Source organism: Maylandia zebra, linkage group LG3 (genome assembly GCF_041146795.1).
Source record: "Maylandia zebra isolate NMK-2024a linkage group LG3, Mzebra_GT3a, whole genome shotgun sequence".
NCBI lineage: Eukaryota > Metazoa > Chordata > Actinopteri > Cichliformes > Cichlidae > Maylandia > Maylandia zebra.
The window spans coordinates 52,784,340-52,811,249 of record NC_135169.1 but is presented as its reverse complement, the minus strand read 5'-3'; the positions used below and the strand labels follow the sequence as shown (position 1 = coordinate 52,811,249).

Below are 26,910 nucleotides of genomic sequence, written 5' to 3'. Positions count from 1 at the left end.
TGTAAACCTGCTCAACATTTGGCAATAAAACCCTTTCTGATTCTGATTCTGATTCTTATACACACTGATTTATTATGTGGCGGGCTTACACTGGACCTTATATCTCTTCCTGCTGACCCTCCCACATCTCCGTGGCTGACAGTTGTCAATCACGGCCTGCCTCCTCCTTCCCTCACAGCTATTATATTAAAGGCTCATTCCCCGTGTGATCCCTATTTACTCCACCTGATCCTCAGTCTCACACACACTGAGATGGATGGCAACACTTACGGTAAGACACCAACATCTCTCTGTTCTGTGTTTTATCAGAATGAATGATTTTTACTTTGAATCTTTTTATTGTCTGTCAATATGTCTAATACATTATGTTAGACATGGCTGATATTATAACACAAAACTTTATTCGCCTTTGCATTTATAAGCAGCATAGAACCAATAGCATATTAGAAAAAAGTGTATTTGTTCATAATTTGTTTACTCTCAAACTAAGAAGATCATTCGGACTGACAGCAAAGTGGAACAGTCCCCCATCATACAAACACAAACCAGCGTCTCTCACTGTGCATCCTGTAGCTGACTCGCATCACTTTTGGTTGACGATCTAATAATTTAGTTCATGCTGATTAATGTGATGACAATGTCTGGGAGGTTTTAAACAGCTAATACAGTGCTGTGCAAAAGACTTGAGTCCCCCCTCCATGTGTTGCTAGAAAAATGGGGATATCGATGCAGTGATTTATTGAATAGTTCTCCAGAGCTCTTCTTTGGATGTTTCTGTTCTCTGTCGGGATGATCCCACACTGTTTTAATAGTAATAATAATAATAGTAATAATATAATGTTGAGCTCTGGGGAGGCCGGTCCATGAACGATGGTGCTCCACTGTGTTCTCTCTGCAGCTCTGCTTTCACTGCACTGATGGTGTGTTTGACGTTATTTTCATAATGATACTTTTCTGAATTCATCATTTCATTAATTTTGACAAAAACCTCCACACCACTGTCTGAAAACCAACAACAAAACATGACAGAGCCTTGTTGCATTTTAAAGATGACTGCAGGCATACATACGTATTGATGGTGATTTAAATCAATGTTCACAGTTGGCTTCATTCCCCCATCAAACCGGCTGCCACTGATTTTCAGTCCAATTTCTGTGAAATTAGGTGAACTTCATCAGCATGCGAGACAGCCGTCCTTCTGGCTCCAGAACAGCAGATGGGTCAGATGAAGGTCCTGGGTCAGGTGCTATTTCTTAAGGACACGAGTTTCAGACATTGTTCATTTGCTGTCCTTTCTTTTTAGGCCACCTACTTCGGGGCTCTACTTTAATTTGTCTGACACGCTGCACACCATGCTGAGATAAACCAAGTTACCAAGAAAAGAAAGAAAATGATGTTTTCATCAGGTTGCTGGTAACAAAGTGCCTGAAAATACTATTTAAAATTTCTTGTGGAAAAAAAAAAGTTCATCTGAAAATGGTGAGGTTCAGGTTTATTGTGTATTTTTGTGTCTTTTCCTTACAATTTAAAGTGGCTTGAGGTGACTGTTGTTTTGATCTGGTGCTATATAAATCAAATAAATTTAATTGAATAAAATAAGGGGGGAAAAAAGAAAAGAAAGAGCATCACCTAAAAGAAAGTCTGGGTCCTTAGAAATAAAAAAGAGAGGGATGGCTCAAGACTTTTGCACATAACTAATTTATATTCTAATTGTGTAGCTCATACATACATAAATGTGTCATCATAATAAACTTAATCTCTGTAGATTAGCTTTATTGCACCATGTATGAAATAACTGAATCAAAAGTTGTGAAATATTTAATGATAGGTCGTCTTTAATGTGTTGTAAAGAGTAAACATAACTTTTGTTCCAGAGTTTGATGTCCTAGAGGTCCCCCCCCTCACCCCAACCAGTAAGGAGGTCTTCACTCAGGCTGTGAAAGCCAGCTTTGCAGGCTTCACTCAGGAGAGAATCAGCTGTCACTTTCCACAGGGTACAGTGGGAGCTTTGATTAGTTGTCACGTGTTGCCGACTCTATTATTAATGCATGTGCATGTATATTTAGATCCTAGGTTGTGGTCGAAGTGGGAGGTGAACCACTGGCTGGACTGGTGCCAGGCTGAGTTTGGGCTCTGCTGCCTGGGCTCAGACCTCAGAGGTCTGGATGGCAGCGAGCTGTGTGGTCTTGACCAAGAGGCTTTCCTGGGCCTGCTGTCTGACTCCACTGCAGGAGAAATCCTGTGGGAGCACCTGGAGACCATGAGGAGAGGTGATAGCACTTTTATTGAAAAGCACAGAGTTAGCTTTCTAGCCACATTGTTTTCTATCATTGCACAAGAATGGTGAAGAATTCAAAACTCTGAAATTTTAAATGGTCAGTTCTCTTTGCTCAGTCCTTTCTCTCAGCAGGTCATTATGTGGCATTTCAGACAGTGTTGAATAGATGTGCTGAGCCACATACTACCACCTGTATATGTTTGGACTATGAAAAAAAATAGAACTGCTTCAAACTTGATACTATTGCTATCATCAGTGAAAAAAATTATATATTGATATATGGAACAGAGTGAACTGTATGCATACTTCATTCACAGATGCGTGCATACTGATTGTGAATAAAGCCCATTGTCACTGAGAGAACGTGACTGCTCTTCTTCATTAGCCGTCTGCACGCACCACCCAACTGCAAGCTTGAGACTTTTGTTGTTTTGTTGTCGTGTTTCCTTCAGAAAATTACTCAGAGATTGAGGGATGCTCAGACAGAGATAATTACCACCTTCAGTACCATCCCAGTGAGAGCTCAGACCTCCACGATCTGGAACCAATGAGTGTGCAGCATGGAGGCCACTATCCAGCCTATTCACAACGTGGCAGCAGCAACATTAGCTCTGCAGCCCCGCTGCAGGAAATACGAGGGAATGGAGGTGAGACAGATCACATGATACTGAGTCATCAGTTGAATAAAAAGCATTACAGTCAGAATTGCTCCACAAAGGGAAAAAGACCCAATATGGACAAAAGTAAGTGAGCCACATACAGTTTTAGAGCTGATGTTAATGCCAGAGGAGCTTACTGAGTGAGCAGAGCATTTATGTGGGCTGACAGGTGCTGTGGCTCGTAACACATCCACTTTGCAGTTAGAGGACTTACAGCTGACGTGGAATATAATAATCGTTTCATGGTCGATGGGTCTTGGAGCCAGGGTTGTGAGTTTTTGAGGATCACTTGTGTTTTAGTAATGCTCTTTAGGAAAATGGTTGCTATTTCCCTTTATACTTTCATTATCTTCCAGCAATGTGTTTGGATCTTTAGTTATGTTCTTGTTGAGCCCACGTGTCTCTGTTATGTAATATTTCCCTTCTTGTGTGCCCAGTTGTGTGTGGATATCTCTGTGTCTTGTCTCCGTGGTTTTCTGGTTTCCCCATTACTTGTGTCGCGTTTGTATGTCTTTGTCCTGGACTCAGTGATCGTTACTTCCTGTCTTATTTTATTTGTTACTTATGTCGTGTGCACTGTCTTTAGTTTTGCTTCCTTTGCCTTGTTTCCCAGTGAGTTTCAGCTGTGTTCCTCGGTGTTTCCATCTCCCTGTGTACATATGGTCTGAGTCTCCCTCTGTTCTTTGCCGTGTCCTCCCTGCAGCTGTGTATTCTGTGTTTCATCCTTGTAGAAGGAGGCTCTGGACTGTGCTCCGACTAAAGCTCTCTTCTTCAGTTAGTTAATTTTAGTTACTTTATTACATCAGCTCATTTTTGGAAGACTGTAGACTAATCTACAGTTTGATATGACCACTCAGTTGAGCTGGCAAACATCACTTGATTCTGTTTCCAATGTGTGTCCAGGGACAGGCTCAGAAGTGGAGAGTGTTCTTGGGGATGAGTCTGCCGCTGTGGGCACTCAATCATGGGCTGCTCCGCACCATGACGTCCAGCCAGTAATGGAAGAGAGCATGTCTGAAAATGCCTTCATGTTACCTCAGCAACAGAGGAACTTCAGGGAATGTGCAGGCAGCAAAACTGATCTGGAGACAGCTGTAATACCTGTAGCAGTTCTTGCTGGCTACACTGGTGAGTAGAGTGGCTGAAGGAGGTAAACGATAAGGTGTAGCCATGAGGTAAGCATACTCATTTGTTCTGTCATGTCTCAATAGGCAGTGGGCCCATTCAGCTCTGGCAGTTTCTGCTGGAGCTTCTGACAGACCGCAGCTGTCATTCGTGCATAAGCTGGACAGGAAATGGCTGGGAGTTCAAACTGACGGATCCTGACGAGGTCATTAATGCTGAGTTCACAACATATCAGGATATATACCTGCATGAGTAGAGCATGAAGGGCCACATTTCAATTAGGGTATTTTTCACTTTGTAATGGCATATTTGTAACCTCCACATGTTCCACTCTGCAATGAAAGCACCAAAGAACCTTCTTCTATGAGCTGACGTTGCTAACTACTGCTTCAATATTGGTCATTTAGAAATCATCATGTTGCTGTTATAAAAAGGAAACACGAGGCTTATTCTGCTGGTGTTTACATGTGGATTATTTCTTCAGGTGGCAGTGCTGTGGGGTCGCAGGAAGAACAAACCTAAGATGAATTATGAGAAGCTGAGCCGTGGTTTGCGCTACTACTATGACAAGAACATTATTCGCAAAACCGCTGGCAAGCGCTACGTCTATCGCTTCGTATGCAACCTGCAAGGCCTTCTTGGATATGAGCCTGGGGAGCTGCATGCCACACTGAATATCAGCAGTAAGAGTCTATAGTGAGGCAAGAAAAAGGAACAGTACTTGTTAAGCGTCTTATAGTTTTCACTTTACATGACACAGCTCAGCGCATATGCTTGTTTGACGACATGGAAGTGGTGTACCACTTTATCTCTGTCACTGTCAAATAATAGAAATCAATTCATGTCAGTTCATTTTAAAAGTTATTTATTCCTCTGTGAATAGTTAAGGCACATGGACTCGTTTAGCAATCCTTTGTATATTTAACTTATACTATAAACATCAGTTAAAAGAAATAAAATCAATGAAACCGTAAATGAATTACAGCTGATTTCTATCTGCTTCATCTCAGAGAAACATTCTCATTCATTCCTCTTCTTTTGCTTATCCAGTTCAGGGTCACCAACGGGCGGCAGTCAATTCCAGCTGCCATAGGTTGAGAGGAAGGACAGAGCCAGGACAGGTCATCAGGCAGGGCTAACACAGAGTGCTATATTGCAACAACAGTTGCCTCAAGGTGCTTTATATTGGTAAATGGATGGGTTCTTATATGACATCTTTCTATCATACTCCATACAACAAACCTTAACCATTCAGACAAGCACGTTTCTCGACACCTAAGTGCTTTCTAGCTAACATTCAAATCTAGTGGACGCCTCGGAAAGCAACTTGGGGTTAGTATACTTAGAAATCGAATGCAATTTGACCCTCAAAGTGACTTTTTTGTTAGGGAGGATTTATTTGTTGTTGAGTTCAGTGTTAAAATAAGTTCTTTAAAAAGCCAAAATATGCCAGATTGAATATGAAGGGGACATGAGCAGAGAGCACAAACATGCTGAGGGATCGGCTCTGTTAGTTCAGTGAGAGAGTCACAAACTCATGTGTAACCTTATGTCTGCATTTTTAATTTGTTAAATACAAACACAATGATAGCAGAAGTGCTGCCACATGTCTAACCAGAATGCGAGGACCAACGTGTTTATTTGGTAGTTCAATGAAAGGCTTCAGTTAAGAGGGAGGAAAAACATTTGCGTTCACGTTTGCAGTTTTCTCTTGTTACACAATATTTTACATTTTAAAAAACAAACAACCCTCACATGAGATGACAGTGCTAGCAGTGGCCCACAGCTCATTTAAGTTTGAGACGCCTTCCCTCTTGGTGACAGTGGGAAGGAAAAACTCCCTTTTAACAGGAAGAAACCTCCAGCAGAGTCAGGCTCAGGGAGGGGTGACCATCTCCCATGATCAGTTGGGGGTGAGGTGAGGAAGACAGAACAAAGACACACTGTGGAAGAGAACCGGAAGTGAATAATAACTATCGAGAACACAGGGACAACCCACACAGAGAGACTGTGATTGGCTGTGAGTGGACAGTGCTCCCTAATGTGCAGCCTGGAGGAGCCCGTCTCTGCCTACCACCCACTTTTATTCTGTCACAATGAAACGAGTATCCTTTTAATCACGTTAAAAGGAGAAATAAATAAGAAGATGGCATTAAAACAAGGAGAGAGAAACAGTTATGTAAGAAAAAAAAATGAATCTAGTGAATTTAAAAAGAAAGCAGTGCTGTTCTGATTCTGTTCAGTATGAGATAGACACAAAGCTTTAAATGACTGAAAACAAATTTCAGCTGACTGAAACTTAACAAAAAGGAAAAATCAGACTTTAAAATACTCACTGAATGGCACCATATCAATGAATTTCCTTCTCAGGAAATATTTTTAGACTGACTGTGAGTCAGTGACCTTACATGTATTTTCATTTTCCTGAATATATTATGACTTATCTGCCACCCCAGAAGCTAGACTAAAATGCAAACAAGTGGAACATAGTAAGTATAATGCCTCTGAATGTAGCAGATCATTCACCACACACCCCTGACAGCATCAAGCATCAGGTTTAGATCAGAAATGGCTGAATGCTGATTTAATTTCATCCCTCAGAGAACAGGAAACAGAAACAGAGCGAGAGTGTCAAGTGTGTGAGGATTAATTCCACCACTTACCCTCCTGAGGTGTGCTAATGGAAGAGCCATCAAGGGGAAAAGTGTGTGTCTTTGTCTGAGCCTGAGTGTATGAGGATGGATAATTTATTCAGGACAGAGCAAGTGTATGTTCATGTGACATAAAACCTGCCGTTTTCTACCAGATACATTTCTCTTTAAGAGCTAATTATGACTTTATGCTTTCCTTTCAACCCTGAGAGTTTCTGAATATGTTTGCCCTGGAAGGAGTGTTTGAATAGAGTTTAGTTACATGAAGCTGCTTGGCCAAAAGGTTATTACAAATTAAGTCAATAAATATGCAAAGGCAAAAACAGGTTGGCCAAGTTGGTCCTGCTCAGCAGAAAGACCAAAGGAATACACCACCTGAAATTAACACTAAGTAGAAATCTCTGAGTTGAAGATGAAAAGCTTTTTATGTTAACACACGTTACAAACTGGCCTTGCAAACAAAGCTCCTCACAATGACTCAAACCACTCTGAAATAAATCTGCTCAAGTAGGAGTGAAAAGGCAAGAAATCAATAACCTAGCCCTGAAATGTATAACAGAGGTTAAATTAGAAGGCCTGATTTCTCTGCAGGAGCTGACGAGTCTAGCTAACCACACACAAATGCACTGCACTTCACCTGTGCACTGACGTGAAAAGCAAAGAGAGTTGGCTGAGCAAGAGTGAATACATCAATTAGGCTCCATCCATTTAGTCCACCCACCACCAGCTGATCCTTGGTAAAAACAAACAAAAACACAAAAAAACACCTCCTGACAGCGATTCTGAGATCCCACCATACCCGAGTCCATGAGAGGAATCATGTGGTGAGCTGCTGGAACCACTATGGAGCTTGTGCAGCTTGCACATATTCACAGTGAGAACTTCACATCACTGGGAATTTGGACTACAAGATGCCCTTTTATTATTTAGGGAGGGTACAGATTGACTCTCTACCAATATTATGTATTATAGTTTGTAATACCACCAACTGCTGGTCAGATCTCAAAGTAGCTTGGCTGCTATGCTTGGTTTTAGCTACTGGATTGTATGTACGGAGGCTGCATGTTGGCCCTAACCTTTGATGCAACACATGTTGTGTACCAGCATACCTACTGTATGCCTCATACTATATAAAGACTTCAAAACTGTGGATAAAAAATATTAAACCTCTGAAATATGTCGGCATCTGTCTGTTTTTGTATTTTGTCCTTTTTGTCTCCCCAGTCTGTCATGTCTCTCCGTATCCCTGATCCCAGTGTCACGTTCACGTTTCTTAGTCTGAGTCTCACTGTGTGTGTGTGTTACTTCCTGTTTTATTTTGTCCTTTGTGTGTGATGTTCAGCTTTGCTCCGCCTGTCTCATTAGCTGTGATTCAGTTCAGTTGTGTTCCTATGTGTATATATTGTCTGCATCTCCCTCTGTTCCTCATTGTGTTCTCCCTCATGATGCGTACCACCTCTTGCTTTGTATTTCTCATTGATTACTGTACTGTTGATTCTGACTGACCACTGTAACTCTCTCTATTTAGGCATGTGTCACTCAAGCCTGTCCCGCCCGCAACCAGAACGAGAGAGAGTATTACTCTGATACTTGCATCTCTACATTGGCTGACAGTTAAATATAGAATTGATTTTAAGGGTTTATTATTTGTTTTTAAACCTCTCCATGGTTTGGCTCCAGGTTACATTTCAGATCTCCTTAGCCTACACCTACCCACTCGAACTCTGCGCTCCTCCAGTCAGACGCTTTTATTATTTCCATACTCCCAGTTCAAATCTAGAGGTGACAGGCTTTCTCCATTGCCGCCTCGAGACTCTGGAACAGTCTTCCCTCTTCCTCCTCCTTCAAATCAAATCTGAAGACCTACCTATTTTCCAAGGCTTTCAGATCTCTCTGACACCTATTTTATTCTGTTTTATTATTCTGGTCTTTTATCTCATTGGACGATGTTTGCATGTGTATACTTATACATGTATTTTATGTTCATGTATGTGTGCTTGTGTGTGAATGTGTACACTTTTGTATATGTATGTGCATATTTGCATGTACACATATATTTTTACAAACATATATGGATGTCTCACAATCTTTTCTATAATGTTTTGATCTTATCTATTTTAATTATTTTTATTTGATTATATTATCCCTCTGTTCAGCACTTTGGCCGACACTTGATGTCCTTTAAATGTGCTATATAAATAAAGATCACTTGACTTGATGTTCTCTGCTTTTTGATAGCAATAAAGCTGTGATTTTGACTGTTTGCAGAGTCCTGCATTCTGCCTGCCACATGACATGCTTGTGTCACGACAGTATCATTAGCTAAAAAATGGAGAGAGGTGGAGGAATCTTTTCAGAACTGTTCCTTTAATGCAATGGCACACTATGAAAACACCTCTACACATACAAAAATATACTAGCATATTTAAAATGTCATAAGCCTAAAAAGTCTTCATGTAAGACCCTTTTTACCTTTAAGAAGCTGTTTTATACAGCATCACTCGTTTAAAAAATGCTCAATATCGTATGCTAACTTTACCCACTGACTTCACCAAGTACTTTATACTTAAACACCAAAAAATGTATAAAACAAACAGAAACAGAAAAATTCAGATGCAAAGATTTTATTATTTTTTTGAATCTATTTTTATTTGGGAGCACATGATCATTAATAGCTTAGTCACAAGTTCAGGTCAAAAGCATATCAGCCAGTAAATATGCACAAAACACAACAAATAGTGTCATGCTCAGGTGAGCACCTAATGCTGTGTGAAAAGTGCGTGAAACCATGAAAATATGATTAGAAACTATTGACTTATTGTTTCTCTCTCACAGTCTTTAAGGCAGATTTGAGACCTATGTACGAGTTTCAAATCACTGTAACAATACTCCACTTAAACCACTCCAAGTGATTTTAATCATTTATAACCTATTGTTAGAAAAAGTCTCTTATGAAGTGAGACACAGTAGCGAGCTCCAACGCATTTATTTACTTGAAAGGAAGTAAAAGCATACACAGTGAACGTCTCTGCAAGTTCCATTTATACACTCCTTCCAACGTTATCATGGGAACATACGTGTGTGACGCTCTTACAGGGTTTAGAGTGCATCATTTTGTGATAGCTGTTGATGCACTTTTTACAAAAAAAGCGTGATATAGACAACACTTTATAATGAATCATAATCAAATACTTTATTGGCTTAAAGAAATTATGTGGTTACAGATTCTCTAACGGTATAATCTTATTATTTTCACTGTGGAGGATGTGCAAAAGGGTGTGACTACTGCACTGTGTACTGTGCATTACACTGAGGAGTCGTACAGACAAATATCCACAGGCAGGAATGATTTCCTGTGTCATCCAGTGGTGCATTTGTGTAATCTCAGTCTCTCACTGAATGTGCTGGCATGTCACGGAGTGGGTGGAAGGTACTGTCCAACGTTGTCCTTATCTTGGACAACATCCACCTCTCCAACACCACCCCAGCTCCATCCCCCACAATATTACTGGCCTTGCAGAACCAGTTTCTTGATCCGCACTTGATCTTGGCATTTATCACCCCTTAACTTGCAACATCAGAGGATGGCACTGACCACAGCAGACTCGTAGAAAATCATGAGCACTTTCTCACAGATGTTAAAAGACCTCAGCTTCTCTGACCCTTCCTATGCCCTATGTGTACTCTAGGGTATTTACAGTCCTCCACAATGTCCAAGGGGAGAGGTCCCTTGTCCCTTGTGGCGCCCCTGTCTTGCTGATCACCTTGTCAGACCTTGTGGTCTTCCTGTCAGGTAATCAACAATTTTGTTGTATATGTACAGTCAAGGACGAGCCTTTCTAGGATCTTCATGACGTGCGAAGTCAGTGCCACTGATCTGTAATCCTGGGGGTCACTGGGACATGTAGTGTGCCAGCAGCATCCCCATATGACATATAACAGCACTGCTCCTTAAAATACTTGAATCACTATAAGTTTAGGATTTAATCACATCCTTAAAATGACACGCTCACCATTACATAAATCACATAGTTGGAGTTGGGGAATGGCTGCAATCGCAGTATTGTGAGATGGTGAACGATGTACCTTTATGATCAATGATCTTCTTTAATAAACTGTTCACCATCACCTCACCTTATCTAATGATATGCACTGATGAGATAAACTACATACTGACTTGAGGTGAGGGTTTACTTGATTTTGTGCCATATAAATAAAATAAACAGAATAAATTATATATAAATTATGAGCCTCGCCTCTGTCAGTGCGCCCCAGGGTGGCTGTGGCTACATGCAGCTTGCCATCACCAGTGTGTGAATGTGTGTGTGAATTGGTGGATGACTGAATGTGTAAAGCGCTTTGGGGTCCTTAGGGAGTAGTAAAGCGCTATACAAATACAGGCCATTTACCATTTACCATGTTCTGCAGTGGGCATTTGTAACTTCATTAAATGTATTTATCATGATTTATTAGCAATAAAAAACATGATGTTGTGCTGTCAAAACAGCAGAGAGTCCAATAAAAATGATTCAACAGAGACAGGAGGAAGCATCTAAGAGTTTTATTGCCAGTCGATTAAAGAGAATTTAAGAAGTGTATCCGTTCTACATATCCAGTGAGTGTTTATGGCAACAACGTGATACAGTGTTTGTGTGTCATTGTGAATTCTGTTTCTTCCACTGTTCTGGTGTGAGGGTCTTCTGTTCAAAAGCATGGATCTCTTTCAGCTCCTCGGCTAGACAAGTATTCACCATCCTGCCAACACACAGTACACACAGCACAGTGACATGACGAGCTTTAAGGCTGCAGAAACGGCTAGAAAGGAGTTTCACTGAAACCCGCACAGACGTATAATCTGAGCAAAAGTCCTGCGTTACACTTCATTTCTTTATATTTTGCTAGGAAAATAGAAAATATTTGCTGTGGTTTATGGAAATCTGCAGACATATGTTGCACAATTCTAACCAGCTTGAAAGGCAACGCAGAACACTCTGAGGCTGCTTCAGGTCATTTTCAGGAATAGTTGCCCTTCATGAAGGAAATTCAAAGTTCTTCTTCGGAGGTTTCTGCCTTTGTTCTGTTCTGTGTCTGGATAATCCCACACAGCTTCAATAATGTCGAGCTCTGGGGAGGCTAGTCCATGACTGACAGTGCTCCACTGTGTGTTCTTCTATCCAGGTATGATTTAACTGCACTGGTGGGATCATTGCCATGCTCCACACCACTGGCTAGAGCCTCCACTGTGTTTTAAAGATGACTCTACACACTCACAATGTTGAACCTCTCTCTCCCCACCTCCTCTGTACATACCGATGATGATTTGAAGCAAAAATATACAATTTTGTTTCTCTTTTTGTTTCATTTCCTGTTAAAATTGCTAATTTTTTAAAGGACTCAAGCCATACAAAGTCTTGCACTAATAGCCATTAAGGAATCACTTGGTATTTGCAAAAATACTTGTTTTTTTTATTGTTTACATTTTTCATATATTCAATTAAAGTAATTGGAACAAAATATATGTTTTTGCAGTACGCTACTATTAAAGTGTCTAAAGACACAATATAAAATTCTTTGCCTAGTTTTCTGTTACATGTAGCCATAACACAGGTTCATCCCTTGAGCCTTTTTTACTTCTTAACCCAAGAAGGTTAAGGTTACAGAGAAACAAATAAACCATCCACAGCTTTGTTTTGTCATCAGCACCTCATGCGTACACACTGGCACATGTGTTATTACCTGTGTCTCTGCAGCAGTGGTTTGTTCTCAAACTGGGGCGAAACCACCAGCACTTTGAAGCTGGCAGCACATCTGTTGGCTGATGTATCCTCCACCTCCTGGTTAAGCACAAGATCAAGTATGTGAGTACCTTTACTTAAGACAAATAATCTAAATACTTCTATAAAAATACATTTCAAGGTCATTATTACTCATCCTTTATTATAAAAAGGTAGATTTGCAGTAGTTGTGTGAAGTGAAACTATTGAGTATCAAGCTGCAACTAACATTTTCATAACCAAATGATGTGCTCATATTATTTGCTGCATTAATCAATTCATTGTTTGCATTGTTTAAAAACAGTGAGATAGCATCACCATTAGCCAGAAGCCAAACTGACACCTTACTGTACTTCTGTACTTCCTCTGAAATATACTGGTTTATGTGCCATTAGAAAAAGAACTCATGTAAAGTATGAAAAGTACACTGATGTAAGAGTACCTTCTTTCATTCCAGCAATGCACATTATTACAACATAGTATCAATAATTACAGCTCTGATTTTTTCATGGTAGTTTCATTTTAACAGAGGCAAAAATACATTACATAAAAGTTATAAATTGATTTGTGTGTCATGTGTAAAACATGAGTGAGTGGTGGTGAAACCCTTGTTGCCTAAAAAAAAAGCTTGTAGTTGGTCACCAGGCTTGCACACATCTCATGAGACATTCTGACCCAGTCTTCACAGAAACTCTCAGCTGTTTAGGTTTGTTGGCTGCTGTTTCAGCTCCATCCACAAATTTTCTATTGGAGTCCTGGAGACTGGCTATGCCACTCTATGACCTTAATGTTCTTCTTATTTAGCCACTCCTTTGTTGCCTTGGCGGTATGGTTTGGGTTAGTGTTGTGATGGAAGACCCATCTTCAATGTTTTATGATACATGGTCCTGCCCAGAGGTGGAAAGTAATGAAGTACAAATGCATAGGTTAAAAGTATATTTAAGTACAGTACCAATCTGTACTTCAGTATTTATTTTTCTGACAACTGTACTTTTACTCCCTACATTTTTAAACAAATATCTGTACTTTCTCTACACATTTTCAAAACAGACCAGTTATTTCAGGTTCGACAGGATCATCTCTTATACTCGGGATTTTAAGTGGGCTGGAAAGTGTGCAGGTGTTTGTATGTTGAAGCCTTAACACAAAACACCTTCAAAGTATAGTGTTTCACCCTCCATGCTTGGTGTTCTTTGGGTCATACTGAGCATTTCTCTTTCTCCAAACATGGTGAGTCGAGTCGAGGCCAAAAAGCTAAATTTTGGTTTCACCCTATTACTGCGCTTTCTCTCAAGCCTTCTCTGAATTATTTAGATGTTTCCTTCCTTCTTCAACCCAGATTTCAGTCTGTTACAGCGTAGTGTGTTTTCCAAGTGGTGTTCCAGGTGGCCTTGGTCCTACCTACCCTTGAAATCATCAACTCCTTCTGTCTAGTTTTGGGCTGATTCAACCGTTATCATCCTCACCCATCATCTTTCATGTTGGTAAGAGCTTGCATATGGCATACAACCTGGGATAATAGGGGGTCGTTTAATATTTCTTCCATTTCTGAATTATAACAGTTGTCACCTTCTCACCAGCTTTCTTTCTTTTGGTCTTGTAGCCCATTTCAGTCTTGTGCAAGTCTACAATCTTTCTACAAGCTTTGACAGCTCTTTTGTCTTGTATGTGATGGTGGAGAGGTTGGAATTGAAGAAACTGATTATGTAGATAGGTGTGCTTCTACCTCACATCCATGTCCAATTTAGAATTACAAATTAAACTAACAGACATGTCTTTGAAATGCGGGAGGAATCACACAGACACATGGGCATTATGCAAATAGCACACATAAAGGACCCAGCTGGGGTTCAAACCTTTTTTCTGTGAGGCAACAGACCTAACCCACTGTGCTACAAATGGGCCCTGTAAAATGTTACTTCAAAGTTAAGGTTTTGTTGTTAATGACTGAAAGCACTTTGAATGTGCGTGCACGCACACGCACACACACACACACACACACACTCTTTCTCTCTCTCTCTCTCTCTTAGGAACAGTCTTGAACCTACCACGTGCACTGCCGCCAGCTCTTTGATAAGTCTGTCCCGGATGTGATCAGCTGTTACTGACATGTCTACATGATATAAAAACGGAAACAAACCGATTGCAGGGTTAGTGGTTAGCCGGACCGGCAGCTGCTTTGTCACACTGGATCTGATGACTGATGTAAACTGCCACTTAAAATAAGGGCGTTATATTCACTCGTGCATTCTCGGTATATTTAAAAGAAAAATACTCTTCGACTGTTAAATCGTTGAAGATGAGAGTATTACCAAAAACTGTGATGCTGTCGCTCCTTAGTGACTCTGTGCGGACGTCCTCCTGGCGTCAGTCTTCGGCGCTAAGATCACAACAGACCGAAAGAAACACCAATTGCATTGTGACAAATTACACAGTGCCCAATCATTTGAGAGCCGTACATACAGTAGGCGGGACCAATTATTTAAAATAGCAAATCATAACACTAGAGGTCTATGCAGAAAGCCAAACTAAAGTTTTGCAGTTTCGATTAATGAATCAGAAAAGACTGCACGTATCCGACATCTTTAGTCATAGATGTGTTAGTATAGCCTGACTGGTATAAGATGTTACGCTTTTGTTAGCTACTCTGCGTCGTTACGCTTTTTTGAATTTTGAATTTTATCAGGCAGATTTTTCGACTACTAATACAGAGGCTGTTTATGTGTATGTACTTTTTTTTTAAAGCGACCAAGCAGTCGGAGGTGGCTAACTGTGGATGAAAAACGTAAAGATTTTGTGCAAAAGTCACGTAAGTGTTGAACAATACTTGGAGTTATTTGGTGTGTATTATACCTGTATAATACTTTAGCATGTAGCCAATGTTAGCCACTGTGACCGATATCTGGTAAAGTCGTGATTCAGTCTTGGGCTTATGAGAGTAGTCTGCTTATGCTGTTACTATGGTAGTGGAGGTGGAAAGTTTCTTCGGGGTGTATATGCTGTACTGCATCAATCCAAAATTTAAAGGCCGTATCTACATCGGCTTCACTGTGAACCCAGAGCGAAGGATAGGACAGCACAATGCTGGGAGGCACAGAGGAGGGGCCAAGAGGACCAGCGGGAGAGGACCGTGGTAGGGCCTCGCAACTTTATACTGTACGGTATACCGCACCTTGGACATTAGTTACTATTTACTGTGTCCGTCTGTCTACAGGGAGATGGTCCTCATTATCCACGGCTTCCCATCTGATATTGCTGCTCTCAGGGTAAGTATCAAGACACTGTCCAATCTATAAGTGATGGAAATGAATCAAAAACTCTCAGAGCGCCATTGTGACTATAATAAAGTGTCACCCAAGCCCATAGCAATAAGAGCACAGTTTCATGCGTGCACAGTTTTCAGAGTTTGTTTCTTTACATGTGGTCGTCCAATCTTCTACAGTTTGTCAGTTGGAATTTCATGCAAATGTTAGTATATAATAAATGTGATGATTAATTTGCTTTGCTTTGCTTTAAATCATTGGATTTCAGCAGAAATCTGCCAATCTGGGCTTTAGGTGATGAAATTTCCATTTGTCATTTTTTTTTCACCTAATGATAGTGAGTGGGTGGGTGGGGGGAGGGTATGTTTACTGAGTGATAAAAATAAATAGAGGCCCATTTTTCAGCACAGAAATTGAGCATGATTTTCAACCATTCATCTCAGACAATGATCCTTAAAGCTAACAGAAAGAAAAACATGAAACATGACCATGACTGCATGTGCACGCTAGACAGGTCAGATTCATGATCAAACATTAACAGCTGAAGTTTAGTTGAATGTTTCCAGAGTTCAGTTTAAATGAACTCTGGAATCTGAACTCTAGTCTTGTTTGATTTATTGTGGTCAGAAGACTGTCGCAGTGGAGACAAAATCATCCGTGGCTAGTCTTAGCACCAAATAACCACAGAGTAGAAGAGATAGTGACCATAGTGTTTGTGTTCTGAGACACTATGTTTTTTATGTCACAGCCTAATTGCATTTCCAATAAATCTGAAACACACACACAACAGACAACATCTCTCCTCTTCTCAGGTGTAGTTCTGATGCCTTGAAAGGCCCTGAAATGTTTAAAGACTACTTTGAACATTATATTTTATTACCGGTAATGGAATTGCAGATTCCCGTCCCTACCTGAGAATGGTTCTACCAGAGGTTTCCTTCCCACTGTTGCAAAGTGCTTGCTCATAGGGGTCTTCTCATTGTTGGGTTTTAGTGTTTACTTGGTGGAGAGTCTTTACCGTACAGTATAAAGCACCTTGTGGCACTGTCGTCTGTATAAATAGAATTGAACCAGACTGAAAACAGACAAGGTTTTAGGCACCAAGTGAAATGAGGAAAATACTTCACACAAATCAGATTAATATTTTGCAAGCTCCATCCAAGCTGGACACTGTCCTGAGTGGCTGTGTGACTGTCATGTTTCTGTGTGCCAGTTTGAGTGGGCGTGGCAGCACCCTCATTCCTCCAGGAGGCTTGTGCATGTATCTCGGCGCTCCAGAAAAGAATCGAGCCTGGAATTCCACTGGCGAGTCGTCTCCAACATGCTGAGGGTGGCGCCATGGAACAGACTGCCGCTAACAGCGCGCTGGCTCAAACAGGAGTACAGGATGGACTTTGAGCCTGGCCTGCAGCCTCCCCTCCATATCCCCATCGCTTTTGGCACCGTAAGAGCCAAAAAGACACCCTCGCTACAATGTCAGGACGAGGAAGAGGAGGAGGCGTCCATGTGTTTTCTCTGTGAGAAGCACATCAAGGTAGAGTCATCTAACAGATCAGTATCAGTGCTTTTACACATTTCTGTTCAGTTTAAACAGCAGGATGTCTTTAATGGTCAGCAGGATTAACTCATCAAAATACTCAATGGCTCAGATATCGTTTGGTTGTTTAGATACTTGTTTTTCAAATCATATCCATCTGAGTACATTGTTGATATATATTTTTTAATCTAGGAACATTTTAAACTACTTCAATGACCTTTCTTCAAATAAACAGGCAGTGGAGAGAATGTGTGGAGCTTCCTGCTCTGCAGCAAAGCTCCTGACCTGTTCCTCTGTTTTATTTTACTTTAGTCTCAGCCAAGCCGATTTGCTCAGGAACAAATAAAATACTGAAATGAACATTAAGTTATCTAAGTGAATTTTATTCAACTCAACTTTAACTTCCACTGAGTATCCAAACGACGCAGGGTTGAAAATAATGTGCAAAGTCGGGCTCCCGACGCAGGGGAAACAACTTCTGTCGGGGATAACTACCTTGACACAAGACTGGCTCTAGTGAGCCTTGACATCCCAGTCGACTATCTACTGCTAGCTGGTGGGATGTCAGGCATTTCCGAAAATGTGGGAGCACTTTTACAAACAGGTGATGTCTTCATAAATCGAGGTCTCGCCTGAAAATATCTTGAAAGTTTATTTTGTGTCCCAGAACCAGTAATAGTTCAAACTTTACTTGAAATTTTAGCTGAATTTAATGTAATGTAATGTAAGCATTTCACTACATATCGTACTGTGTATGACTGTGTACGTGACAAATAAAATTTGAATTTGAAATTTGAATTTAATGTAAACAATGTAATGCTTTTGTGCTCTTTGAGGTGTCAGAGAAGCTGAGCTGTGTCCACCCTTCCTGTGGGATGAGAGGTCATGTAATCTGCCTTGCCAGATATTTCCTGAGGTCTGAGCCATCCCACCTTCTGCCAGTTGAGGGCGAGTGTCCTTCCTGCGACAGCTCGATGCTGTGGGGAAGTCTCATCCGACATAAACACGGCTGCTTCGGAGACCTGGAGGAGGTCACGCTGTCTGCAGCCCAAGTTAGTTACAGCATCTCATGCTCAGTATGTTTAGATAGAATACATTCAGCTCTCTGTTCATTACTCACTTTTATTATTTGCATGTCTCCTGTTGGTTCTTTTCTAAAGCCTCTCACAAAAAGCTTTGCTCACATTGATTATGCCGGAGGCGGTTACTGGAGTCTCACTGTATTTCTGTTTTTTATTTTATTTTTTTCATGTGCAAAATTAAGACAAAATGCCAAAGCAGTGTGTGAAAACCAAGTACACCCTATGATTCAGTAGCTTGTAGAACAACGTCTACCAGCCACAACTCGGAGTAATCATTTTCTTATGACGTTATCAGTCTCTCCCATGGCAGTGGAAGAATTTTGGCCTCTGGTGTGTTTGATTCTTGGGGTCACTGTGCTGACTAGGGTTGTTCTGATTTCACAACTTGGACACTCTCATTCCTTACACTTTAATGACACATACATATAGGGCCTTTTGAGGTGGGCACACTGAACAGGGTCCTCACCTCTGGTGCCAGTGCTGGTGCTGGTTGGCGCCCCCACCCACTGGCTGGTGCATTGGTGTTTCTCGGTGTCTGCGGCTGGGTGCTCGGTTGGGTTGTGGCTCACTCTCAAAGGCTGCTTTGCATGACCTGGCCCTCCTGGCTCTAATGGGCCCCTGCTTGGGTGGTCTGCGTGGTGCTCTTGGGTCTCAGGTCCTGGGCCTGGAGCTCAGTCTGCTCTGGCACAGCTGGCTGCCGGCAGCACCTGCGGGCTCATTTCTGTGGCCCTGGGCCTTCTGAACTGTGGCTGCTGGCTGCTTACCTCTGCTCTTCTCCAGGTAGGGGCTGCCATTGTCCTTGAAGTGGTCTGGGGGGGCCTCTGGATGTCTGTTTCCCCGGTCACCTCCTTGCCTGCTTCATATCCTGTATTAGTAGTACTGTGTGCTGTTCAGTCAAATTTATAATTTATTCCATTTTTATTATTTATCTTTAATTGCCAGGATTAGCTCTCCACTCTCTGGCCCCTCCGTTCTGTTCAGTTCAGCTACAGTCTCCCCTCTGCTCTGCACAGCCAGCAAACTGCCTGCTTATCCATGTGTCCGTAATCTGCTCTGCAATAATTATTCGTCTTTTATCTAATTGCAGTTCGCTGGCTGCAATGTTAATGATAACAGATGGCTAATGTGGCTATCTGGTAATTGCTAATGCTAAACACCTAATGTTATTGTGTGTGCCAGCCAGGCTAACGTTTATGATAACTGTTTAATATTTCAGTGTTGCTGAAATGAGAGTTTTACTGAGCTCTGAAATTCCTCTGAAAGTGTTGCTCAGTGTAATGCATGTTAACTACTTCAGCTGTCAGTGGGGGGAGGAGCTGTGAGCCTAAAGTTGCCTGTCAGCTGGAGGCAAAGATGATTGACACTGTTGCACACGAGTATCTTAATTCAATGTTAATTTTAGATTCGATTAATATCGGAATAAAGTTGTTGTTGTTTTTTTGTTGTTTTGTTGGCACGAGGCTGATGCTGTATGGTATTCTGAGTGGTAATCTATATAACAATTTTCTACTCTGACCTGCAAACTGCCAAAACCTCTGTTTTCATAGAAGTGCTCAGACTTGATGATCAGTTAATTATGTGCATTTGAGCTTAGCAGTACTGGCTTCTACTTGCCTATTTACATATGTACTTAGTTTTTCACACTTTGTTTCTGCATTTTATCATTTGAATCAGATGATCTTTCTGATTCAATCTCTAATTGATAAAGACTGTATGCATTCTAATTTACGTAACTGGACATATAGGTACAGTTGGGCCTTAAAATGTCACATCCCTTTCAGAAATCTTGTGTGTGTACACCACACCAGTAGATCTGGAATAAAATGAAGAGTAAATATAGAAGATTTAAGGTGCTTAATTACTTTGCTAATTTGTACTGATCTTCCGCAGAGTCACTGGGCAGACAAACTGCAGATATGAAGAAGGGGAAGCTGTAAAAAAATGTGTTTACTTCTCACTGGACATCACATCACTGTCAGAAGAACTGGAGCATTGCGTGGAAAGGACCGTGCTTCCAACATGATCTGCAGTTTGTGGCGACTGTGTCAGTGGACTGGCATTAATATGGTGCTTTTCTAGCCTTACTGACTACTCTGAGCACTAGAAGCCACGTTTCACCATAAGTTATACAGCAAATTCTCATTCACAATCTATTTGAACCTCTAACTCATGCAATCATAGGGCAAGAGGCAGGATACACTCTTTTTTTGTTGTCATTATTAGTGTTGAATTAGGTGCGAGTGATGTAGTGTTAGTGCTGTCTTCTCTTCGTTCCAGTCTGCTGGAGTCTGTTTGGGAGGAAAACCACACAGGGAGAATATGCAGAGTACACACATGTATTAATTAATAGTTACGTGGTAATTCTAAGTGTGGATATGGGCGTGTGAATGGTTGAATCTCTGTGTTAGCCCTGTGATGACAACATATCCATGATGTTCCTGCCTTTCCCTTACCCAGTGATAGCAGGAACTCCAGCCTAACTTTTGTCTTGTTTCTGTCACTTTCTCTTAATTATTTAAAAAGCAGAATAAAATCTTCAGTTTTTATACATGACTGATAACTAATTCTTCCATTCTGTATGTATTATTGTAGGGTCTGCCTTATAATATAAAGCGCCTTGAGGCGACTGTTGTTGTGATTTGGCGCTGTATAAATAAAACTGAATTGAATAACTGTTTTGGGGGTATAATCTTGGTTATGGTTCCCTGAGCTATAAGTCTGGCCCATATTTTTTCTGTACACTACCACAGAGGATTTTAAATCAGCCGTGATGTGACTGAAGTGCGAACTATTTGTATACGTATGAATATGTATATGTACACTACAGGTGAAAACGTTTAGACCACTCCAATTTTTCCAGTTATTTATTGCAAGGTCTGTCCTACAGAGAAATTGCAAAGAAAGTCAAGGTGTCAGTGAGTACAGTTTCCTTCACCATGAAAAGGCTCAGTAACAAACTCTGACAGGAAGAGGTCTGACAAACCCAAAGACACAACTGAATCAGAGGACAAGTTTCTGAGAGTTAACAGCTTGCGTAATAGGCGGCTCACAGGACATCAAGCACAAATTAATAGTCGTATTAACCAAGTCTCAGTTTCTTGCTTCTTCTTTTCCTGGTCAACCTCCATGAACTGATTTGGCTAATGTGCCTTGTTCCTTGGCCTGGAAGTCCCCCTGTTTTCTGTTTGATGTGTGTGTATGTTTGTGTGTGTATATATATATATATATGTGTGTGTGTATATATATGTGTATATATAATGGAGGGTAAAGTGCCACTTTGATATTACGCATGATTGTTATTCTCAAAATACTAATTTGGTTTTAACTCAAGACTGTACTGGAGCATTTTTGTGGCTGTACGTGAGTCTTTTGCGCCTGTCCCATCTTCACTCCTGGGCGGGAGGGGCTTGTACGGTGATCACTGGCTGAAAGGCACAGAAAATAAGGTTGAATATCATTACCTCTATGAGCCCTGTCTAAAGTTAGTAACAATGATTGTGTGGCCTATTCTTAATGGGATAACAAAAAAATATTAATTTACTGTGGAGGGCCTCAAGTGCCATGGTTAAATAATTATAATTGAAAATAAATCATTAATTAGATATATAAATAATTAATCAATCATATCATGTCAATTAATTTCATGTAAAAGATTTAATAATTTTTTATTTAGTTGTTTTCAATTGTAATTAATTAATTACACAATTCAATGGCTTATTTAATTAAGTCATATTGGCACTCCTGACCCTTCTGCTGTGTTCATGAATTAATTTTATCGTTCAACCTCACCCATCAAAGTCATGGCAAGATAATCGATTGCCATGAAGTGGATTTGGGGCAGGTATGCCAGAATGCATTGAAAACCACAAATGGCACAAGTGTAAGTAAAGTTTTGAAATACCTTGTTTGTGTATTTTGAAAGATTGTTAGCACAAATCTAACAGTTAACGGTTAACAAAGTTAACTGGCAGCAGGAACAACTGTCTTTGAAAACGTCAGAGCACTTTTGCAAAGAGGCTCTATCTCGACAAACTGACCAAATATTTGAAGATTGTGCCACTACATTCTCAGCAAAAAACTGTAGTTGGAGACACACAAACAGGGTATTTCAAAACTGTAAGTATAGTTTGGCTCCACACATGTCCAAATGCCTGTGTGTAGGCATTAATGAATATGACAATGTGACAGTGCACTGCGATTGCGATCATGAGCATCTACTCACTAGTTTAGCCGGTGGTCCACAACAGTTGACCACCTTACAGCAATAGGCAGCCAAAGTAACAGAGATGGCAAACAGAGTCGCCTGGATGAGCATACCTCCAGCACAAAAGTGGGCATTGATTTTCTGTAAATAGAACACAATACACACACATGACATATGGACATCTTTCATGTCATTCTTCAGCTCAACTTCCTTCATTAAATTGTGCATTTAGCATACTGTGAAGTGCCGTCACATTACTATTCCACCTATTTCAATTAATTTTCATTTATATTGTTTACATTTATTATAATTGTAGTTTTTCCATATTTATATAAATAAATAAAACTATATTGAATTATATAGCACCATATCACAAGCCCGCTGCCCCAAGGTGCTTTATATTGTGAGATAGCCTCTGTCAGTGCGCCCCAGGGTGGCTGTGGCTACAATGTAGCTTGGCATTACCAGTGTGTGAATGTGTGTGTATGAATGTGCGTGTGTGTGTGTGAATGGGTGGATGACTGGATATGTAAAGCACTTTGGGGTCCTTAGGGACTAGTAAAGCGCTATACAAATACAGGCCATTTACCATTTTTACCATAGAGACCTTACAATAATACAGAGAAAATACTGGTGGCTGCCAGTTATCTCAGTAGATGCACCAAGCCATCTTTTTGAAAAATCCTACACTCGCATTCACGGGATTTTCAGAACTTCTGAAAATCTGTGATCATGATCACTTTGGGATCAAAGTTGTCCGAGATTCGTAGTAGACGCACCCATAGTGTTAATTTTAAACTTCTGCTCTGTCTCATTCTCGAGTTATTGCATGCCCACACTTGGTTGTCCATGCCATTTATGTCATCTGGCTTGATTGACAGATAAATCTGGGCATTATCTGCAGTGAAAATGTAAGCGATACCCAGAACAATATTGCCTAAAGGGAAGCATGTATAATGTAAACAGAACTGATCCTAGTACAGAACCCTGTGGAACTCCATAATTAACCTTAGTGTGTGAAGAGGACTCTCCATTTACACTAACAAATTAGAGTATATTTGATAGATATGATTTAAATCACTGCAATGCAGTACCTCTAATTCCTATGTACTGCTCTAATCTCTGTAATTAAATATTATGGTCGACAGTATTGAACGCTGCACTGAGGTCTAGCAGGACAAGCACAGACACGAGTCCACTGTCAGAGGCCATAAGAAGATCATTTGTAACCTTCACCAGCGTCTTTACTGATGAGTTCTCAAACCTGACTGGAACTCTTCAAATAAATCATTATGCTGCAGATGATCTGTTAGCTGTTTGAAAACTACTCTTTCAAGAATTTTCCCACATTAGAATAATGGAAGACAATAGATAGTTCTTAGTTTGACACTTCCCTTTCTTCCACTAATTTGAAAATAAAATGAATGTAGTTCAACTAAATATAATAACAATATTCTTATAAAGAAGGCATTTGTTACTCACCTCAATTTTATGGCAGATTTCACCGTAGTCCATCGTGTAAGAGTGCCAGCAGTAATAGGGTGTGCTATCCTTAATCAGAGTGCAGGCTAGATTGACGATGGAAGCGACACACGCCACAATCTGCATCACCAAGCAGGCCCTTAGCTGAGAAAAACAGCTGATACAATTATTTGCTTGGAGACATGGATACATTGTGTAAGAAGATATAAAAAAAAACCACTTTAAATTTCAATCCTGATATAAAAAGTCAGTTTCACTCCTCCCACTTGTTTCCAGCTAGTTGCTAACAAGGTGACTGCTGGTGTCTGTCTGCTGTATTATGAGAAGTACTGCTTCTACATCCTGGCCATATGTGCTGTTGCATGTACTGGTCACTGCCAGTCCTGGCAGTAAAATGTCAGGGACAAGGTCACTTGACATGTGTAACAACCAGCTGCATTCAGCCTTACTCAGTGATTCTTAAAGGAAGTGAGACTGAGAGCTGTTCTGTTTCTGTGGCAGGGGACTTCAACAGTGGCATTAACTGATACGGTAAATATCTTCCCGTACTCTGTGGTTGCTGTTTTTAAGCTGTTATGTTGTATGTGCATGCTTGTGTGCACACTCACTGTCGGCAGATGAAGATTCTTTGCTGCTACAGCTAAGCTCCCAGCTATTATCACCTGTACAGAGAACAAAACCACACACAAGAAGGCTGACATTAGGCCCAAGTCTGGAATTAACCAACTAACAGAATTAACAGGTAGTGCAACTTTTCTATGAACTGGTAGTTCGATCCCTGGCTACTCCAGTCTGTGTTCCAAAGCATCCTTGGGCATGATACTATGTACAGGTTGCCCTCAGTGGATTCAGTGCAGTGTGATTGTTAGCTAGAAAGCGCTCAGGCATGAAAGGAAGTGCTTGTATGAATGGGAAATGTTGTATAAAATGCTTTAAGTGCTCCAGTAGAGTAGAATTTGCACTCAATATTTTCATTCAGCATACTTTCTTGTATTTAGCTATCTAGCTTGCTAGTAGTAGTTGGATGACTGCAATTAAACAGACTGGCGAAGGTAATTAAATAACTAATCTAATTTATAACACAGACAACTTGCCAACATGTTGCAGTCACTCTGAGTCTACACTGATGGGTACTACACTTATTTACTACATCCCTTTGAAACAGAGAACTCTATATTTTGAGTTATCTTCTTATATAAAAAGCAAGGTTGTTAAGTGCCGGTGTCATTTTGCAGATCAGTGATTGTCCTGCAGCAAAGATGTCACTATTTGAAAACATTTCATCTTTTATTCTAGCTGGACTTGGGATGCAAGTAGTTATGAAGAATGCAAGTTTTCTTGTCTTATATAGTTTCTCTGCTCATCTAATGCTGTGTGTGAAGTGTCTGCAAACTTACCAGGAGAGATGAGATGAAGAAAGGAATAACAGCGTACGTATTACCCCAGTTACTCAGAAACACAATGGTGCTGAGCATCGTGAAAACACTGAGGCTGATCTGAGTGATCTGAAGTAAAGTCAGGAAAAGGTGTCAGAAAATAAACCTAGAACAGTTGAATTTAATGATCTGGACAGATGAGTGAGTACTTTTGGCAATATAGTGTGTATATATAAACTAGTTGAAGTTGAAGACACACGCACGCACGCACGCACTCACACACACACACACACACACACACACACACACACACACACACACACACACACACGCACACACACACACACACACAATACCCCCAGAGCTTTGGGTTCAGCTTCCAGGTATTTCTCTTTCCTGTGGATGTGTTTCTGGAAGGTGAGTGTGACCAGAGGACTTTGAGCTGGGCTGATGGCTTCTTCCACAGCTGGTACTTCTTCTGAAAGCAGCAGTGAAAAGATCTCTGTTACTGCTGCACAGTTTTGACTCAGCTCAGTATCCAAACTGTGCTGCTAAACTTCACTGCAAATCATAGCGGTATTCATGTAAGTTTGGGTTTATATTAACATTATAACTGTGTTTACTCAGAGTCCAGAATCTCTGAGGGTGACAATAAAAGGCAGATTCCATCGTGGGGTTGTGCTGTACCGTAATAACAGTGCTGAGGGTATTTGTTGTTTCTCTGCTCACTAACAGCAGGCGTGTGTCGGCGCGCAGTCTATGTGCAGATTTAGCAGAAACAGCTGGATTGCAAACATGCCTCAGTATCAACACCGACATCTGGATTTTATCAGACGCACTGCTGCTCTCTCATTTCCCCTTAAACCAAAGCGGGGACATCGTAAATTTAGCACCGAGAAATAAGGTTGTTAAGTATTAAATAAAATCGCTCCTCTTGAGAATAAAGTCGAAATTCGCGATTAAAGCCAAAAATCTGCTTTGAGAAAAAAGTCGAAATGTGGAGATTACAGTTGTTTGGTTGTTTAGCTCATTGACATGATCAGCAGAAGGGTGCTGAAAAGATAGCGCGGAAAACTGCATCTGGTTAGAAGCAAAAATCCACAAAAACCTAGAAAAGCGGATTTGTACAAATGATGGTTACACCCGTGTTTGCACACGATGGGTGTTGTATCACAAGACGGCTGATCAGTTAGTTTCACGATGTTTTTTGTGTAGAGGCTACAGTTACAACAACTAAGCTACAAATGTCGATAATAATGTCAATAATATTTTTTCTAGTGTACCGCTTGTACACCATCGTTTAGATTTGAATTATTATATCGATATTTTACCTGCCATGATCACAAGATCCGCTGTAACTTCGTCCAGACAGCTCGCCAGTTTCCCTCGTTTATATGCTGACCTCGGGATTTTGTAGGGAAGTTCGACCCACCCAATCCTCTATCGGGGTGTAGTGGCAAAAAGGGATTTCCTGTTTTT

At 40.7% G+C, this 26,910-nt stretch overlaps 4 protein-coding genes across 7 annotated transcripts; 2 read left to right on the top strand and 2 right to left on the bottom strand.

The window, feature by feature from the left end:
* The first annotated feature begins 3,011 nt into the window (after window positions 1–3,011).
* LOC101488121 (protein C-ets-2-like) lies at window positions 3,012–4,797 on the top strand. The gene is made up of 4 exons (XM_076882261.1): window positions 3,012–3,021; window positions 3,841–4,065; window positions 4,149–4,267; window positions 4,547–4,797. The coding sequence occupies exons 1-4, from the start codon at window positions 3,012–3,014 to the stop codon at window positions 4,757–4,759; spliced, it is 567 nt and encodes a 188-aa protein (XP_076738376.1). The 3' UTR covers window positions 4,760–4,797.
* Window positions 4,798–11,258: 6,461 nt separating this feature from the next.
* Window positions 11,259–14,955, bottom strand: zgc:112271 (bolA-like protein 2). 2 transcript variants are annotated; one of them, XM_014413654.4, is made up of 4 exons: window positions 14,800–14,955; window positions 14,536–14,600; window positions 12,450–12,547; window positions 11,259–11,468 (listed from the first exon to the last, which is right to left on the bottom strand). In XM_014413654.4, the coding sequence occupies exons 2-4, from the start codon at window positions 14,596–14,598 to the stop codon at window positions 11,369–11,371; spliced, it is 261 nt and encodes an 86-aa protein (XP_014269140.1). In that variant the 5' UTR covers window positions 14,599–14,600; window positions 14,800–14,955; the 3' UTR covers window positions 11,259–11,368. The 2 variants fall into 2 exon arrangements, with proteins under 2 accessions (XP_014269140.1, XP_076738106.1); XM_076881991.1 differs by lacking the exon at window positions 14,800–14,955 and having other exon boundaries at window positions 14,536–14,793.
* Window positions 14,956–15,003: 48 nt separating this feature from the next.
* On the top strand, window positions 15,004–21,046 carry slx1b (SLX1 homolog B, structure-specific endonuclease subunit). Of its 2 annotated transcripts, XM_004576075.5 has the most exons (6): window positions 15,004–15,296; window positions 15,430–15,620; window positions 15,702–15,753; window positions 16,964–17,284; window positions 18,124–18,339; window positions 20,260–21,046. In XM_004576075.5, exons 1-6 carry the CDS (start codon window positions 15,264–15,266, stop codon window positions 20,287–20,289), a joined length of 843 nt encoding a protein of 280 aa, XP_004576132.3. In that variant the 5' UTR covers window positions 15,004–15,263; the 3' UTR covers window positions 20,290–21,046. The 2 variants fall into 2 exon arrangements, with proteins under 2 accessions (XP_004576132.3, XP_004576133.3); XM_004576076.6 differs by having other exon boundaries at window positions 15,005–15,620.
* Window positions 21,047–21,215: 169 nt separating this feature from the next.
* LOC143416583 (membrane-spanning 4-domains subfamily A member 4A-like) lies at window positions 21,216–26,892 on the bottom strand. Of its 2 annotated transcripts, none has more exons than XM_076881989.1 (7): window positions 26,763–26,892; window positions 25,788–25,909; window positions 25,453–25,560; window positions 24,664–24,717; window positions 24,056–24,199; window positions 22,592–22,714; window positions 21,216–21,794 (listed from the first exon to the last, which is right to left on the bottom strand). In XM_076881989.1, exons 1-7 carry the CDS (start codon window positions 26,767–26,769, stop codon window positions 21,756–21,758), a joined length of 597 nt encoding a protein of 198 aa, XP_076738104.1. In that variant the 5' UTR covers window positions 26,770–26,892; the 3' UTR covers window positions 21,216–21,755. The 2 variants fall into 2 exon arrangements, with proteins under 2 accessions (XP_076738104.1, XP_076738105.1); XM_076881990.1 differs by having other exon boundaries at window positions 25,788–25,906; window positions 26,763–26,836.
* Between the last annotated feature and the right edge of the window lie 18 nt (window positions 26,893–26,910).

Coding starts and splice junctions, on each gene's coding strand:
- LOC143416583 (XM_076881989.1), bottom strand. Junction 24,718..25,452: donor TCTTCATCTCATCTCTCCTG/GTAAGTTTGCAG, acceptor TTCTCTGTACAG/GTGATAATAGCTGGGAGCTT. Junction 21,795..22,591: donor GTGGACCACCGGCTAAACTA/GTGAGTAGATGC, acceptor TGTGCCTTTCAG/CCAGTGATCACCGTACAAGC.
- zgc:112271 (XM_014413654.4), bottom strand. CDS start 14,598: ATGTCAGTAACAGCTGATCACATCCGGGACAGACTTATCAAAGAGCTG. Junction 12,548..14,535: donor AGCTGGCGGCAGTGCACGTG/GTAGGTTCAAGA, acceptor GTGCTTAACCAG/GAGGTGGAGGATACATCAGC. Junction 11,469..12,449: donor CCACTGCTGCAGAGACACAG/GTAATAACACAT, acceptor GTGTGTTGGCAG/GATGGTGAATACTTGTCTAG.
- slx1b (XM_004576075.5), top strand. CDS start 15,264: ATGAAAAACGTAAAGATTTTGTGCAAAAGTCAC. Junction 15,621..15,701: donor ACCAGCGGGAGAGGACCGTG/GTAGGGCCTCGC, acceptor GTCTGTCTACAG/GGAGATGGTCCTCATTATCC. Junction 15,754..16,963: donor CTGATATTGCTGCTCTCAGG/GTAAGTATCAAG, acceptor TCTGTGTGCCAG/TTTGAGTGGGCGTGGCAGCA.
- LOC101488121 (XM_076882261.1), top strand. Junction 4,066..4,148: donor AGTTCTTGCTGGCTACACTG/GTGAGTAGAGTG, acceptor ATGTCTCAATAG/GCAGTGGGCCCATTCAGCTC. Junction 4,268..4,546: donor AACTGACGGATCCTGACGAG/GTCATTAATGCT, acceptor TTATTTCTTCAG/GTGGCAGTGCTGTGGGGTCG.